This window comes from Pyrus communis, chromosome 12 (assembly GCF_041283825.1).
Source record: "Pyrus communis isolate YQ-2024b chromosome 12, ASM4128382v1, whole genome shotgun sequence".
In the NCBI taxonomy this organism is placed as follows: Eukaryota; Viridiplantae; Streptophyta; class Magnoliopsida; order Rosales; family Rosaceae; genus Pyrus; species Pyrus communis.
In genome coordinates this window covers 7,524,656-7,541,371 of record NC_142576.1, presented here as the reverse complement: position 1 = coordinate 7,541,371, position 16,716 = coordinate 7,524,656, and the positions used below count along the sequence as shown (strand labels likewise).

General features: G+C 37.1%; 2 protein-coding genes across 20 annotated transcripts; both read left to right on the top strand.

Annotated features, from left to right (window-relative positions):
• The first annotated feature begins 390 nt into the window (after positions 1–390).
• LOC137719494 (uncharacterized) lies at positions 391–9,526 on the top strand. 19 transcript variants are annotated; one of them, XM_088680680.1, is made up of 16 exons: positions 392–623; positions 767–833; positions 1,086–1,215; positions 1,345–1,430; positions 1,795–1,876; positions 2,049–2,257; positions 2,625–2,694; positions 3,214–3,309; positions 3,436–3,492; positions 4,105–4,185; positions 4,286–4,395; positions 5,106–5,261; positions 5,876–6,041; positions 6,314–6,364; positions 8,222–8,286; positions 9,469–9,526. In XM_088680680.1, the coding sequence occupies exons 1-11, from the start codon at positions 521–523 to the stop codon at positions 4,364–4,366; spliced, it is 1,062 nt and encodes a 353-aa protein (XP_088536806.1). In that variant the 5' UTR covers positions 392–520; the 3' UTR covers positions 4,367–4,395; positions 5,106–5,261; positions 5,876–6,041; positions 6,314–6,364; positions 8,222–8,286; positions 9,469–9,526. The 19 variants fall into 19 exon arrangements, with proteins under 19 accessions (XP_088536811.1, XP_088536800.1, XP_088536812.1 ...); XM_088680681.1 differs by lacking the exon at positions 9,469–9,526 and adding an exon at positions 8,994–9,402; XM_088680676.1 differs by lacking the exon at positions 9,469–9,526 and adding an exon at positions 8,953–9,402.
• A 4,483-nt stretch (positions 9,527–14,009) lies between these two features.
• On the top strand, positions 14,010–15,124 carry LOC137744754 (protein MIZU-KUSSEI 1-like). Its single transcript, XM_068484548.2, has one exon. The coding sequence runs from the start codon at positions 14,081–14,083 to the stop codon at positions 14,849–14,851; it is 771 nt and encodes a 256-aa protein (XP_068340649.2). The 5' UTR covers positions 14,010–14,080; the 3' UTR covers positions 14,852–15,124.
• The last annotated feature ends 1,592 nt before the right edge of the window (positions 15,125–16,716 follow it).

The window sequence follows — 16,716 nt, the reverse complement described above, 5'->3', positions numbered from 1 at the left end:
AACGAGAAGTAAATTTTATTCTGATTTAAGCAAACAGGAGTCTTTTCCTCGGTTCGGTTTTTGGCGATTAGATCTACTTGTACTTGTGTATAAGTTCTTAACTGCTTCTGCTCATCTGTTGATATGAGCATCCACAGAAGGTTTTAAGTTTTGTTGATTACAGTTATAACAGCAGGTTCTTGCTGCTACTGTTGCTTGTGTTAGAAGTTTACATTCACTACATGTTGCAATATAGTAAACCTCATTACCGATATCACAACTGCAATTCTTTTGTGGAATTACTTTAGTCTAAAGAAGCTGGCAAAATCGCACTGTAGAAATGAACAGTGTTTTGAACCACATTTCAGTTTATTTACAAGATTGCCACTCAGGTGCTTTTAGCCAACTTTCTGGCTTCGTTTCCACTTTCTCAAACCCTAGCACCCCCAACACCATCTCTGGAATAGCATCGGCACCTGCTTCCTAAAACCAAAACCACACAAACTCGGCTTCATTTCTGTAACTCGACAGCTTCGATGAGATGAAGGAGAAGAGCAGAGAGATGGGCTCGAGTCGGCGGGCGGAAGAGATCTTCAGGGATTACAATGGTCGGAGAACCAACGCCGTCCACGCTTTAACTAACGGTACTCCGATCTCTCTCTCTTTCTGTCTCTCTCTCTCTCTCTCTCTCTCTCTCTCTCTCTCTCCTCCGTTTCTCTCTCTTAATTTCCTTTTGGTTTTGGAAATCTCTGACCTTTTGGGTGATGTTGCTTTCTCATGTGGACAGAGAGAGAGAGGTCGAGCAAGGTTTCGTTGATTTCAGTCAACTTGGGCTACCCCCATCGTCCGGTAAGGTATCAATCTCTTCCTATCCTCACCCTTCTCTGGTTTTCGCTTTGATTTTTTTATGCAAGGTTTGAGATTTCTTTAATCATACAATCAGCTCGCCCTTAATTATTCTTTCACTATATTTGACTGTTGTAGTCCTCTTTTAGCTACTCAAATTACACAATAAAAATCCCAAGAAAAATTCTCTCACTCTGTAATTTCCCTCAGATCCCTCGGTGATCCCTTCTCTCGCTTATGTCGTCTTTCGCATCAGGAAGGCCCGTGCGTGGTTTTTTGGGTGGGGATTTCAGATTTCAAGCGGGAGAGAGGCTGTGCTTCATTACGATCGGGCCGAGCTTCTATCTGCAAATCGAGGCCCCGGTGAAGCATAAGCATTACAGGCCTGCGGTGAGTTCTAGGTCACCTCCTCCTTCTCCTATAAGCTTTCCTATATACATCAATATTAAAAGAACAATTTCCAATATTTAATTTCACCATTTTCTCACACTTCCCGTTGATTATCCGTTGAATTTGCAGGGAAAGAAGAAGGAAGGAAATGCCGCTAGGTACGTCACCAGGTCACAAGTTGTCAAGCAGCTTCAAGTCAGTCTTCCCCTCTTCAGGTCTGTCTCTGGTATTCAAGTTGTAATTTCTGTATTTTCACATGACTTATGTAATTTATGTTAATCTAGGGTTTAGGGTTTGTGCATTATTCGGATTTGGCGTTAGTTGCTGTTATCCAGATTTTGTATCTTTATGTGGAAATGAGTCGTAGTTGGTAAATGAGAAGCAGAGTAAGCAAATTACGGAGATACCTCCAGAAGAGTATAAAATGCCCCTGGTATGGATTGACTTGGAAATGGCTGGTGAGGGTAAAATAATGTATGTTCCTTTTACCCTTTTGTTATTTGTGGATAAAATAATGTATGTTCCTTCTTTTTATTCTCCAAAAATAGATTTTTAATACGCTGTTTACTGAAATTTCAGTCCTTGGAGTGAAGCTCCTTATAAGGATGCTGCAGGGAGAACGGCATCTGGGAATTTACCTCTTAATGCATTTTTGTCTGAGGTATCTTCGTTTTCATTGCTACCCTGTTTAAATTAGCTTACATATGCTCTTCATGAATTTTTTTTTTCCATTTATTTTGGATGATATACATGTTTCCATTTTTTCTTTGTGTAAAGAATCTCCTTAGCCAATTGTAAATTGTAATTATATCTTTGTTTTTTTGTGATTCCAGTGGGCCCTCATGACATTGTTAAATCCAAACCGAAGTTTGGCGAATTTGATATATGTTGGATACAATGGCAGTCCTGCTTCAGCTATCCATGTTACTAGAAGAAGATCAGTAGATCTTAAAACGCAAAAAACAAAAAGAAATGTTAGCTTCTTCGTTTTTGGTCCTAAAAAAGCAGGAAAATCCCCTCTTTTAAATTCATTCATAGGAAGGTATGCCTTTCCCCCTTCACTATACTCAACATAGTTAATTAGTTCCGTATATTATAAATGTGAAGAGAAAGGGTACTACCATACCTAATCCCATTTTCTGAATCTTTGGTATAACAAAATTTATTGGGTGATAACTTCCTAGCTCTCAGACGCTGTTATAGTTCTACACAAATGAACTATTTTGCTCCTGAAACTACCCAATTTTCTTTTCTTTTTTCTTTTCAAACTGAGACAAAGCTCACCGTGTCTGCTATCCTTTTCCTGTTTGACTCTGGTCTATCGTCCATTTTAGAAAATATTTGTGGTGACTGTAGATTTATTCTTTCATTTGGCTTTGTTAATTTGTTGTTGCCAATTTTGACCTCAGGCCTTTCTCAAAGAGCGAGACTATACCTACTGGTGAGCATTATGCAGTGAATGTCATTAACCAGATTGGGGTGAGTACTATCATATATAACACTTTTTGCTTTGAGAAAGGTAACGGGTAAGGGAGGTATGGGTATGGGTTTTTAGGGAGGTGGTCTGGTGTCAGTGCCTTCACGGGGTGCGGGTGTGATATGGGGGAGAGAGGGGAGGGGGCTGGTTGCAGAGAGTGGGGGTGTGATTTGGGGGAGATAGGAGAGGGGGTTGGTTGCAGAGAGAAGGTGACTGCGGGTGCACGATTAGGGGGACAGAAAGAGAGTTGATTGGGTACAAGATTTGAGGGTAGGGTTGAGGGAATGAGTGTGTTAGCTGCAGAGAGATGGTGGGGTTGAGTTAGTATCTCTCCCTTTTTGTCGCTTCTCTCTTCCTCCATCTATGGCATCTTTGTTTTGGGGTCAAAATATGTTCGCTTTTACATAGAAATTTGAGTGTTTTATTCATTTATTTGGGTTTTTGTAGCTGATGCATATTAGGTTTTGTGTTTCTGGGTTTTATCACTAATTGTCAATTGGATTTTCTGGTTTCAAAAATAGGTGGAGGCATCGACTAATCAGCTGGCTGATCAGCCGATGCCAGTGTATAATCTTGCATCGAAGATTCTTTATCGGGTTATCAATGTATCATTGAAGGTAGTATGGTGGCTGCTCTTATAAAGAAAACTAAGAATTCTGGATTTAATTGTTTAGCTGCTTCTTTTGTACTCAAGTTATTGGGCTTTGCGAGGGAATAATATGTTTCTTTCGGCTGAATTATAGGCTGAACCAGACACTGATGAAGTATTTTCACAAGTCACTTTACTTCCCGAATCAAATGTAAGTTGGCTTGAGGATTCTGATTTATTGTGGGCGGGTAAAATTGATTATGGGTTGCGATTCTAATGGTTTGATGTTATAAATTTTAGCAAGATGAGAATGCAGTGGAGAAGGAAATAACATAGGGCGCGCGTCCTTAAACAGGAAAAGACTTTGGTTAGGCAAAGCCAAATTAAGGAAGAGAATAGGTAGAGGCTAAAACATAATCAAGTGGAAATTTTAGGTACAAAATGGGCAGTGAGTCAAGAAATTATACAATGGTGTCCAGCTACTTTCCACCACGGCCACTTTAAAAGACTTAGTTCTTTTTCCAAGTGAAGAAATAAAATGGCACTTGAATCGTAGAAATATTAACATCTAGACTCAAATGAAAAGAATTGCATATTTGAAAGGAAAAAAACACACCAGCACACACTTGAAAATAGCTGGAAATATTGGCAAACCTCACAATGTATATGCACGCTTTAGTGATATTTATAATGAGGATATTTATATTAGCAAACCTCACTTATGCCCTGTACACATTCTACTGTTTAATTAATGAAGAAAACGATTCTCAATGTCTAGCTATTCATTTATTATCTTCAATGATTTGGAAACCTGCTACTATAGTTTTCAGAATGGTTATGTCACACCCTGCTATTCTTCCTGTCAAAATGGGGAAGGTTTGCATGGTTGTCACTCTTCGAACAGGTTAGTGGGTTTCTCTGGATTTTTGTTTTTCTCTATTGGGTTTCGATTAGTTCTCAAGTTTTTGCGTTTCTTGATTTGCTTTTCGCATTTGAACATACAGTTTTTATTTCCTCATGAATCTGATCTGCCTTTTTCAAAGATTTCTCTGGTTAGAACTTCAATCTACAAGCTTTGTGGCTGATCAGAAGCTACCGTATTTGGATTTTGCTGGTAAGCATAAAATTATATATATTCATTAAGTTTGTACAATTACATGGGTGTTCTTTGAGTGCTATGTACATATTTCCTAAAAGAAACTGATTTCTCACACTATTTTCTTATTCTGCACCTTTGTTGAATTTTTGTCCTTTTATTTATTTATTTATTCAATTCAAATGACCAAAATAAACACGAGTGTATATGGAGAATAATGAGTATGCGGAAATCAGTATCATTTGCTAAAATGTTTATCTTTATAGCTCATGGTATATATGAGTTTTGTTGTTGTTGCTTTTCTTGTCTTTGCACGTTCTGCTCTGAAATTTAGAAATACATAGAATATTGTAATTGAAAGAAAAATAACTTTGGACCGAATTCTACATACTCAATTTGACAGGAAGAAGGTTTCGAATATTGGAAGACAAAAGGGTTATAATTGTTATGACCGGATTGAGCATGGTATCTTTAATTATGCAGATAACCATCTGTTTTACTTTGATTAATTTCGTTGGTCAGTGCGTATCATCGATAATGTATTTAATAAATGATGAAGAAACAGTGTCTGGCTTCAATACTACAAGTGTATTATCCGTTAGATTCGACAATTATTAAATCTTTTAGTGTAAATTTTAACCATTTATTTCCCGTATCATTCAATATTATTGAAGTACTTTCTCTAGAAACCTGCTGGAAAAAAAAATGATGTAGAAACCTGTGAAAAGCTCAATGCAGGCATCTCAACTCAATTACTACAAACCTTATTCAAGGTGAAAGCTGTTGTACACTATGGAATTGCAGGAAATGCAGATCCCCAACTCCAATTTGGAGATGTCACCATCCCTCAATTTTGGCCTCATACAGGCCTTTGGAATTGGCAGGTATAAAACACTAATTTTCTTTAGAAAATTGGCTTTTGTTTGGTAATCTTTTTTTAATCCCAGTTAATTGAATATCCAATTAATAGAAAAATGTATTTGTACCAAATGCCATTTCAATTGAATGGTTGGTGTATTTGTTCCAAACGACATTCGAATTGGATGATTGGTTTATTTGTTCCAAACCCCAATATAATAGTATTTGTATTTTTGCCCATTTATGGATGATTGCTGTAGCTGCTATGATTGTCAGATTGTGTATGTTGGCTATTGCTTAACTGAGCAAATAAAGTCAGCAAAAAAGTAGATGCTATGTTAGTGTATGTCAATGGGGAGTGTAGCTATGAAATATATGATTACATTGATCAAGGATGATGAGTATAACAGAGTCCTAACTGAGCAATGTATATTAGTGACTCAGTGTAGATGCTATCCTTTGAATTTAGTGAGTTCTTTTGGGCAAGGGTTAACAAGTTTTTTTTTGTTGAATTTCTCTTGCTTCATTTAATTTTTTTAGATGTACAAGAGTAGAAGCCTTCCGTGCAGAAGCTTTACATCCTCCCTCAACAATTTGGGTGTCTTTCTGTCAAAATTATTCATTTCTTCTTGTATTACAGTTTCAAAAAGGATTTCCATATTGTCCCCAGTCAACCCGAGGGTTCTATTTGATTTCTAAGAATTGTGGGAAAGAACGGGCAAATGCATCTAGACGGGTGGTTTGGTGGTTAGGAGACTTGGCGGGCCAATGGAGGCAGTCTATTCTTCCCATATTTTCTTTTTTAGGTTACTATATGCAGCTTTAAAGAAATGACGTTATATCATCGCAATCTCATTACTCGATTTTATTCAGCGTTGGTTTTGATATGATAGTATCCTGTTAACTATCCTATGGAACAAATTCACAATTTCTCATATTTAGACTCAAATGCTAATAGATTATGAGTGGTTTTAAATCTTTTGATGATCTGACATCCAGTTTGTAGAATTCTCTTATGCCGGGTTTTATCTTTCTTATGTTGTTTTTTTTTTTAAATTAATTTTTTTGGAATTTTCAGAATTTTGGGTTGTTGGAGGCAGAAGTTGGTTGCTTTGCTTGACATGATGAGGTATATAATTATACACCCAATTGACTTTGATCTTTATGTTTTTAATAATTGAGAAAGAGTAGTGTTAATAATTGAGAAATCTGTGTTAGACATGTTTACATGACAACTTCATCTTTGAGATTTGTTTGGTTTTGAAATCCCATCAAAAGCAAGGGTTTTTGTGTGATTGATTTTGTGAGGAAGATAAGGCACGACCTTCTAATTTGGTTTTTTCTCCCTCATTGTTCAAATTCCTTCAAAATCTTGCAACTTGCCTTTCTAAATTAGCTTAAGAATTATTTCGTTAATTTGATCATTGAGATTGGTTCTGAAACTCCAATTTGTTTGAGCAATGACAAATTGGGATTGGTTTTTAAATTCCCCATTGAAAAATACATAGCAATTTCAGCTACTGTTTGTTAAGCAAATACATAGCTAATAATTAATGTCTATTTACTCTCAAAAAACCTTTCCCAAATCCTCAAATGCATAGCTAATTCAATTAAACGCACATTTGATTGCTGTAATCAATGTCAGATATTCCTTGGGAGTAAGCATTGTTCAAATTTAATTGCAAATGGCAGCTGAAATTATCTTATTTATTACCACTATTGATTTGGATCTGTAATACACAATGTTTAGATCATTTGATCGGTACTTACTTAAGTTTAATACTGGCAGTTTGGCTGTGATCGAATTGATCCTGTCTTGAATAGTGTGGCATGTGAGATGATAACAGACTAATAGAGGAAAAGGAGTTGATGCATCTGTGTTTGATTTACAAATTTTGGCAAGTCCTGGCCATTTTTTTGGTTTCCCTGGTGATATATATCTATCTTCATAACCAAATAGCGATAACTTCGAGTTTCTAGATGTTTTAATGTGTTTTGAGTCCTGCATTTTTGTAACGTCTGTGCAAGTTGTCACTAAAATCTTTTGGTTTCTGGCTACTTTAGTTTGTCAGCATTGTATTGTAGTTTTTAATTTATCTTTGTTAGGTAGAGGGCTTGTGCTGTGGGTTTTGGTGTTTAGCGAATATTCTGAGCTTCATTACTATTTTAATGTTTCCTGTCTGCCCTACAATGAAATGAACATTACAATAACCAATATAACAATAAAATCAGTCACAGATTCCAAGCATAATGCATCAAAAGTGCGCTGAAACATAATTCTAAATAAAACGCAGTTAAGCAAAAACAGGGTAGATAAGCATATTGTGAGATGACCGATTCCAGAATGCATTTTAACAGCTTTATCCAAGTGGTAATTGAGAACATTATCAAGTATAAATGACTGGTCATCAGCTGGCAGTGCATCCCCATCATTGTACCTAGATAGAATAATTTAAAACCCCATAGTGGCTTAGAGCATTGCCAAGCACCAAGCAAAGATGTCTCAATATGATTCGTTAGTTAGTTTTCATGACACAATTTCAATTTCTTTGCTTTCTTTGGAAATTTGTGCGTTTATCTTTGTTTTTTTGGGTTTGCTGATTGTCATGTGCTTTGTATTCATGATTGTTTATTTTGTAAAGGAAATGCGGGATATGATAGAGATGCAAGCAAATTTCTAATCTTTGTCTATCCGGTTTTCACTTTGTTTAATTTGATCTGATTTAGCCTCCTTTTCATTGCTTTTAAGGAAACCAAATTAAATCTGCCTTTCGATCTTTGTATGTCATGCTTATGTTCTCCTTTATTGGGAGACTGATTTACTGTTTAAAATTGGTTACATTCTCTTATAGTTGCCCTTTTTGTTGGTTCTGAGAAAACAAAGTGGATTTCTGTCTTTCTATATCATGCTTACGTTGAAATGTTATACCTGCCAAAACCATATGTTGAAATGTTGGATAGGTAAACGTTTTTGTTCTATTTTTAGGACTTCATTAACCGTTTGGAAGCGCAGCCAACGATTCGAGAGCAGAAGGGGAGCAAGCATGTGAGGTAATTTTTTATGTTGAATTAAGTGGTTCTGAATTCAGTCGAACATTTGTGTGCAAGTTTGGTTTCTATATCTATCGCGATTCATGTTTGCAGTGATAGTATTGTAACATCAAATCCTAAAATGTATTGTGTCAAGTGCGTTTGATTATTCAAATGCAAAATTTTTAATTTTTAGAACGAGAGTTGCAATTAAAATTAACGGAATGCTGAGCAGAAGTTTAATTAATTCAGTGTTGATAAATGATTGAAGGTTGCTCTATGATTCTATTACTGTTTTGATAAGTATAAGTTTAGATAACGAAGGGGATAGAATGAAAATGAAAGCTTAGAATCTGGTGAATAATATGTTGGCGTGTGTGTGTGTTCTCTTCAGGAGAATCGGTTGATGTTTTTAATTGTATAATTTATTTTCCTTGGTCACAATTTACGTCCGATTACTTGCCTTCCCATAGATGGGTTAAGTTGGACATCCAGAAGAATTTGTTTGCATAAGAACTTTTTTTCTTTTTCTTTTCGCTGTGATCTGTTTTGTTAAAGGTGATGATAAAGATTTATCAATATTGTTTGTTCGGAGTTAGGTGGAAATTGGGAGGGAGTAAATTGTGATTCTAAACAGGACCATCGTGAGATATTCTTTTAAACTATGATTTATTTTCTTTGCTATAGTGCGGAAGACTTGGCTGCTTGAACAAGAACGACTGCTGCAGGGCGTTCTACATGTTTTTGGCTTTCAACATTTTTGCTTCAAGACTTAGCTGCTTGAACAAGAACGAAACACCATCTTAACTGCAAGGCAAAATATGTGTGGACTGCATGTTACTTCTGTTTCTTACGGAAACAGGCGTCCTGCATGTGTTTTTGCTTTGCACGTTTGTGCTTGAAAACTTAGATGCTTGAATAAGAACGAAACAGTTTTTATGTTGCCTAACCTACAGGATATATATTTTGCCACATTGACTACAACGGCAAGATTTGTGTGAACTGTATGTTACTTCTGTTTATTAGGGAACCAAAACGTTCAGTTTCATCCTGTTCATTGTACAATGTCTTTTCATGTCAGCTCAGTTGAATGTATATAAAAACGAAGCTGCATATCTTACGGACCTCATTCACTCATCTATCCCTTTCTTCATTTATGATTGCGTTGAATTTATTTAGGTAAAATGTTTCTTATTCATGCAGTTCAAGGTGATGCATTCAAGTCCCGCAGCAACGCGCGGGCACATTTTCTAGTTTAATTAAAAACAATTAAATAAATTGGGAAAGTAAAGAAAACAAAAGAAAATAGTTTTGAAAATAAATTTGAGCACTAGGGTTCTGCCGTCATCTTAACAATTCTACGTAGTTTTTTCAATTACTTATGAATTACACATGCATATCTTGAAGGTTAGGTTTTCCTAAAGTATGCCCACCTTGGAACCTCCAACATAGAATGTATATCTAACATGCAACCCGTCCGTGGCGACCAGATCGAATGTGAACATGCAAGACTCATTAAGTTTTGTGAAAACCTTTTGAAAAACTATATAACCCTTAAGACGTGTTATCCGTCCTAAGAAGTTACACATATTAACCACAAGAAACCAACGCCAATTCTAGGGATAGCCCTCCGCCAAAATTGCATCAAATTACTTTTCTAAATATCGTAATGGTGGCCAATCCCTACGACAAATAGATAGTTTAAAGTACAGTAATTAATAATTCAAATTATGCATGTATAATATCATAAGCAATTTAATAAAAACTATATATTCATGCCAAGGCTCAAGGCATCGCCCTAGCAAACGAAACTAGTTACTAACAACCATAAAACAAAATATTATTAAGAAAATAGATAGAAAACACCTTGAAAATAAACTTGAATCGTCAAAAGCTCTCCAAAGCCAAAGTATTGCGTTCTCCCCCTTCTAACCTAATGGCTAAAAAGCCTTATTTATATTACTACAAAATAAAATCCTTCCTAGAAAAGGTCTTAGAGTAAAATTGGGAAACATAATAAAATAATAAAACAGAAAATAAAAGGTTTTCTATTTAAACTAAAATTCGGACTTCTCAGAATTTGGTCCTAAAAAGTCTCTTTTCAAAGATGAAGACGTCCCTTACAAATTATCAGAAGGAATCTTCCTCAAAATATGCCATCTTGACCTTCAAAATACCCAAAACGTCCAGAAAGAAAGCTGTGCGCTGGGCCTTAATGTCATCGTCACGGTCAAATGGCTTGGTACAAAAATCTGGAATTTTGACACAATCATCTTGAAAGGCACACGAACATCCTCCAATTGGAATCACTCCAAAATTCATCCGTTTGATCACTTTTTACTCCAGAGGAATTCGAATGTCCTACATTGAAAATATATCACAAAGTATCAAAACTCTACCAAAATAATCAATAAACTAATACTAAAAATAGGATAAAATATATAATATAATATGGACTCATCATGTTTTATTCAAAAGTGGAAATTGGTTGAGAATTGCAGCCTAACATTCAAGAGTCAGTGAAATTCTGGGAATCAAGGCACCCAAGTCTTGGGCTCGGTTTTGTTCTTGGTGTTTGGGTATGCCTTATTAGTTGGGCCATTAGTTCTAGCCAGTTCGACATACAACCGTACAAGACGAAGAATATGGCCATGGGCGGCCCAATTTTATGGTTCCTTTTTTTGGTTTTCGTTTTTAAATAGAACCATATATTTATATTAAGAGATGCTAAATTGAGTTAAATCACACAATGACTCATTCATAATAATTTAGCTCGAACTTAATATTCATGAGATTCGAACTAAGACCTTTATTAACAAGTGAAGAAGAATATCATTAGACCGTAATATTAAATCTTTTGTTGTATTGTAGTGTTTCAAATTCTAGTCCATCAAGCAGCGAAAAAATAAACGAAGCTCTGGGGCTCATTTTGTATGAAGGATTGGATTAGGATAACCCTTTAAATTGAAGGTATTTTGAAAGTAGAGGAAACGATTTTTCAAACGATTCAAATGAACAAATCGATTGGCCCCAAATTCCAAATTCCACCAGCCCGGATGGGCCTAACACCGATGACTGCACCTTCGACATGGATCATCATCTACGAGATCATCTACATTCCTCAAATGCAGAAAAGGAGCAAGAGCGAAACCGGAAGATTGACAATGGAGCAGAGGTTCAAGATTGGTATTGTGATGTCAGTTCTGTGCATGGTTGTGGATGGACTTACAGAAATGAAGCACCCTGACTCAGCTTTGGCACACGGGACTCTTGAGTCACCAATAACCGTTGCATTGCTTGTGCCGCAATTCGCGAGTTTGATTGAAGCCTTTGCTGCAATTGCCTTGATGGAGCTGCTCACCACTCAATGGCCTCAGACCATGAGGACTTTCGCTGGAGCGGTTTTCTTCCTCAGCTTGTCCAGTGCAAACTACCTAACCACCATTCTTATTAACGTGGTAAAAAAATTGAGCTGACTGAACGGAAATTCATCATGGTTGGGAGGTAATGACATTACGAAAAACAGGCTTGATTACTACTATTACACCATAGCTGCCTTCGGGGTCTTAAATTTCGTGTATTTCCATTTCTTCGCGCGCCATTATCTGTCCAATGATGTTGATCAACACTCCGAAAAGCCGTCCAACTCCGAATCCTCAGACGATAGAAAAGGGTTGTAGTCTTGTAGACAACAGACGTTGTACTATACTCTATACAATGAAAAGGGCTGTAGGTTTTCTTACCAAATTGCCAGACAAGAAACGAAAGCTTAGCCTTTAGGATGTTTTTGATGCTCCAATATCGAAGGATGTGTAACATGTTTGATGTGTGATAAAATGACTAATGTGAAACACGTGACACAATTAGATTATCGAGAAATTGTAAAATTGAACTAAATGACCAAAGTGAAACACGAAAACATGATCAGGACCGCTACTGTAATTAACCGTTATAGACTTTTGTATGAAATTACGGGGGTCCCAGAAATCAGAGTGGCTTTAGCCACCTAGGCTGCCACCGTAGGAACAACTCATCTCCGTGAGGATGGGCCTGCACTTCATTGAGATATGGCCCCATGTTCTGCCTTGGTCCAACCAGTGTAACTGTGTAAGGCCGCAGTACTAGCTATAACCCCGGGCTTGCATCCCTTGGAGTGAGGCCTACAAGACTCTATGAATTTCTTTTACTTTATTAATTGTAATCAATAGTTTGTTGACAGTATTTTTAAAGGAGATGTTAAAGTGTCAAAATCAGCATTAACAGTAAAAAAAATTCGGTAATAATGTTTTCCAATTGAAAAGAAAAATCCGATGTGAAGTGACATGAATTGGCACCCCTCACCCTTTCTGACAAAATTGGCAACCCTCACCCTTGTTGCCAAAATTAGCAGCACCTTCAAATATTTTTCTAATTGATTATTAAAATGCATTTTCTTGATTTATGTTTATTTTTTTTAAAACTATTTATAATAGTTTCCTAAACTATTATACTAGTTTAACTACACTTTTAAAGATGTCAAAGTGTCACATATAATGTCAAATTTAAATTTGACATTTCCTTTGGAGATGCTCTAAGAATCGTGTAGGTCAATTAGTTAAAAATATAGGGTGAAGTGCTGATTTATTCCCTGAATTATCATTTCAGTGAAAATTAGGTCCCTGAATTATTTTTTTAGCAAAATAAGTCTCTAAATTCATTAAAAATTCCTAATTTCATCCTTACTATTATGTCCAAAGCTATTTTATCTAATTTTTCGTCAACTTAAGTCATTTGACATACGTTAGAGTGTAATACCGTTATTTTCTCGCCTCCAATTTTTCATCAACTTAAGCCCTTAACGTTTCATATAGGTTGTGAATCTAACGTCTAATTTACCCTCTAAAGTTAACTCCATACACTATTTCTTTATGAAAAACTACCAATCTACCCTCCAATGTGTATTACATGCAAGTAACGAGACTTAAATTGACGGAAAAATTGAATGTAGTAGCTTCAAATATAATATTAGGAATGTAATTGGCAAATTTTTACAATTCAAAGACTAATTTTTTTTGAGAAAAAATAATTTAATGACCTAATTTTCACTGATGTAATAATTTAGAGACTAAATTGACAGTTCACCAAAAAAAAAAACTTTGTAATTGATGTCTCGGGTTGGATTTCGCCCTCTTCTACTATCGCTTATATTAAATAAAAAGTTGCAACTAATTGTTACTATGAGACCTGATTGAACCAATGAAATTATGAAGAATAAATTAAAATCCAAGTCAAACTACGAGACCTAATTAAACCAATGAAAATTATTGTTCCTCCAAATAAAATTGTCGGATGCACATGTCGCTCGTGACATTTTCGTCAAAAAAGTTAATAATGAAATTACAAACAAGATCCAGTTGTTAAAATTAAATCCCCAACCAAAAATGTCGAAACCTTAACATTTGTGGCAATACGACATCTAATTGTTCCAATGCACAAAGATGTGAATCCAAAATCGACGGCACACTACACTAGCCAACTGGACTTGACGGCACATATTTCCTTAGTTACACGAGGCGAAAGGCTGGCTAGGCTACGTGTCATGTTTATGCAAGGCTTCGCTTGCAACGGCTATTTGCACTTCGATACTTTTCCCGCGCAGTCTCCGTGTATAAATGTATCTCTCCCTGCACCCCCGTAAACCACCAGACTTCCAAAACCTCTCGGAGATCCCTTCCTCTCAATTTCCTAAAACCCAAAAGAATCAACCTCTCAACGTTTGGAATTCGAAACCCTAAAGCCCCTACTCCCAAGAATCCGATCGAATTATCCAAAAACCATGACCAAGATCAACGCCCTCCATCGATTTCTTCTCCCCTGCTTCTCCCCTACCTCCGCGAAATCCACCCGCTTCGCCACCGTCGCCCCCAAGAAACGCCTCAGCACGTCCTTGAGCGACGACCTGGACGACATCAACGCCGCCGCCGCCAAAGCCCTAGACCCCCAGGACCAAGATTCCCAATCTTCCACCTCGCCCACCCCCCAAAACGACGTCGTCTCGGTGGTTCTGCCCCAGCAGCCCCGCCCCTTGAAATCCATGGTCATCGGCACAATCTTCGGCCACCGCCGCGGCCACGTGTGGTTGTGCATCCAGCACGACCGCCGCTCCACCAAACCCACCCTCCTCCTCGAGCTCTCGGTCTCGACCCACCAGCTCGTCAACGAGATGCAATTGGGGCTCGTGCGCGTGACCCTCGAGTGCAACGAGTCGGACCGGCCCCAGCTCATTGATTGCCCGCTCCTGACCGTCCCCATTTGGACCGTTCACTGCAACGGCCGCAAATTCGGGTTCGCGGCGAGAAGAAAAGCGAGCGAGAAGGTGAAATTGATGCTGAAGCTGATGCAGTCGATGACGGTCGGAGCCGGGGTAATGCCGGCTGGGTTCGCGCTTGGGTCGGAGGCGGAGTCGCATCAGGAGGTGATGTACATGAGGGCGAATTACGATCACGTGGTGGGGAGCGCTGACTCGGAGTCGTTTCATCTGATTAACCCGGATCAGTGTCCGAGTCAAGAACTCAGTGTCTTCCTGCTCCGGTCCAGGCACTCTTGAATCTGTGAGCAAAGACTCAAAGAACACAGTTTTATTTAACTTGGTGAGCAAAGATTCAAATACCACAGTTTTCTTTCTTTTGAAATTTGAATCAACTGCTGAAGTGGGAACTTGAAAACTAGGTGTTTTCTTTAGAGGGGGATAATTATGTTTTTGTGCAGATTGATTAGTTTTTGTTTAGGGCTAGCTTAGCCGAATCCGACAGCATCAACTGTACAATGTGTATCATCTCAGAGGTGATCAACAGATTAATCGTGATGAAATTTCAGATCATTTCTCAGATTCTGGAACAAAAGAATTAAAGTTGGGAATATTAGATTAAATTGATACGGCGGCAAAAAATGTAGCAAGAATATTTCGATGTCAGAATTGAGTGTATAATATGTTGTTTTGAAGAGAATCGCAAGCAGAACAAGCCCGTCATGTTTAAAGCCAAAAACAATAGTTTTGACTTTGAAAATTGCATTTTGAAGTTTGTAATAAAAATCGAACTTTTTGTTTTATGTTTGATTTACTTATTTTCCATTCCCTATTACTCTCCTCAACTTTCCTAGGGTTGGATTGAGTCTATGTAAGGCTTACGGCTTCTATATAATCATCATTCATGAATTAATAAAATAAATAAATATTTCAGTGTTGGTTGAACCGACTTATTGTTAAGCAATTCTTTTTTTCTGATTTATAGAAATTGTATGTGGAAAGGAGTCAAGCAATCATTAGAAAAGAAGCTAAAGTGACGGTCACTGATAATTCATTATGCCAAGAAACGGTGGAGGTCAAGATAGAAGAGATAAAACAAGTAATTTTGCTTGTTGAAGAAGATCTCCCTTGACAACCCAAAAGTTGAGACTCAAGAAATTGAAAATATAGGTAACTGAAATAGTTATAACTTTGGAGAATCAACAATTTAATAAGTTGGAGTTTAACTCCATCCTTGACTAAACAAGAAAATTGGAGAGAGAAATTTTTTATGATCGATTGACATATTTCAATCTTTTTTATGGAATTAATTTCATGATTATTTCACTTGAGTACACTAAAAGTCGGGCTTCTCGAGTTGAAAATTTTATTTGCTTAACAAGGGAGTTGTCTATTAGCTATCAAGATCATTTCAAGGAGAACTCAAGGTCGAGTTGTGAAATCCCGTCCTTGGAATTTCACTATTCATTACGTATTTCGTAATTTAAATTTGTATCCCATGTTTACGTTATTTTTATTAGTTAATTTTAATTCCCGTCCTCGAAAGTAAATTGAATAGTTATCGGGTTTGAATTTTCATAATTAATCTTTAAAATTCGTTGACCTTTCGAGGTCACAATTAATGTTTTTGAATAGATTTCGACCTTACGAGGGCATAGGCAAATGCCGTTCGTGAACCGGGACGAGAAAATAAATGTTACAGATGTTAGAAGTTTCCTTAAAAAAAAAAAAAAAAAGGAGGAGGGGAGCTGCCAGATGGCAGCAAGGAAAAATAAACAGAGGACGGGGGGAGGAAGGATAAAAAGGGGAAGAAAGAGGAACAAGAAGGGGTTGCGGGAGAGAAAGGAGGGACAGGGGAACCAATGAAGGGAGAGATCAGGGAGGGAAAGGAGAGAGGTGAGTGGCACCCAACCAAGGCTTGATATTTTGGCAACGGCTTGATAAACTTAGGGAATTATACCAGAGTGGTAAATTACAAGAAACCGCTTGATATTTTGGTTCCGTTGAGTGGTTCGAAACCCGGTGTTATTGGATTTTGTTGAGTGGTCCGGAATCCTTGTTGTTGCTCATTTCCATAAGATTAGTCTAGAACCCTAGATTCAAGTGAATGAGAATTACCCACAATAGACCTTATGAATTTATATACCATGTTATTACTCAAAATC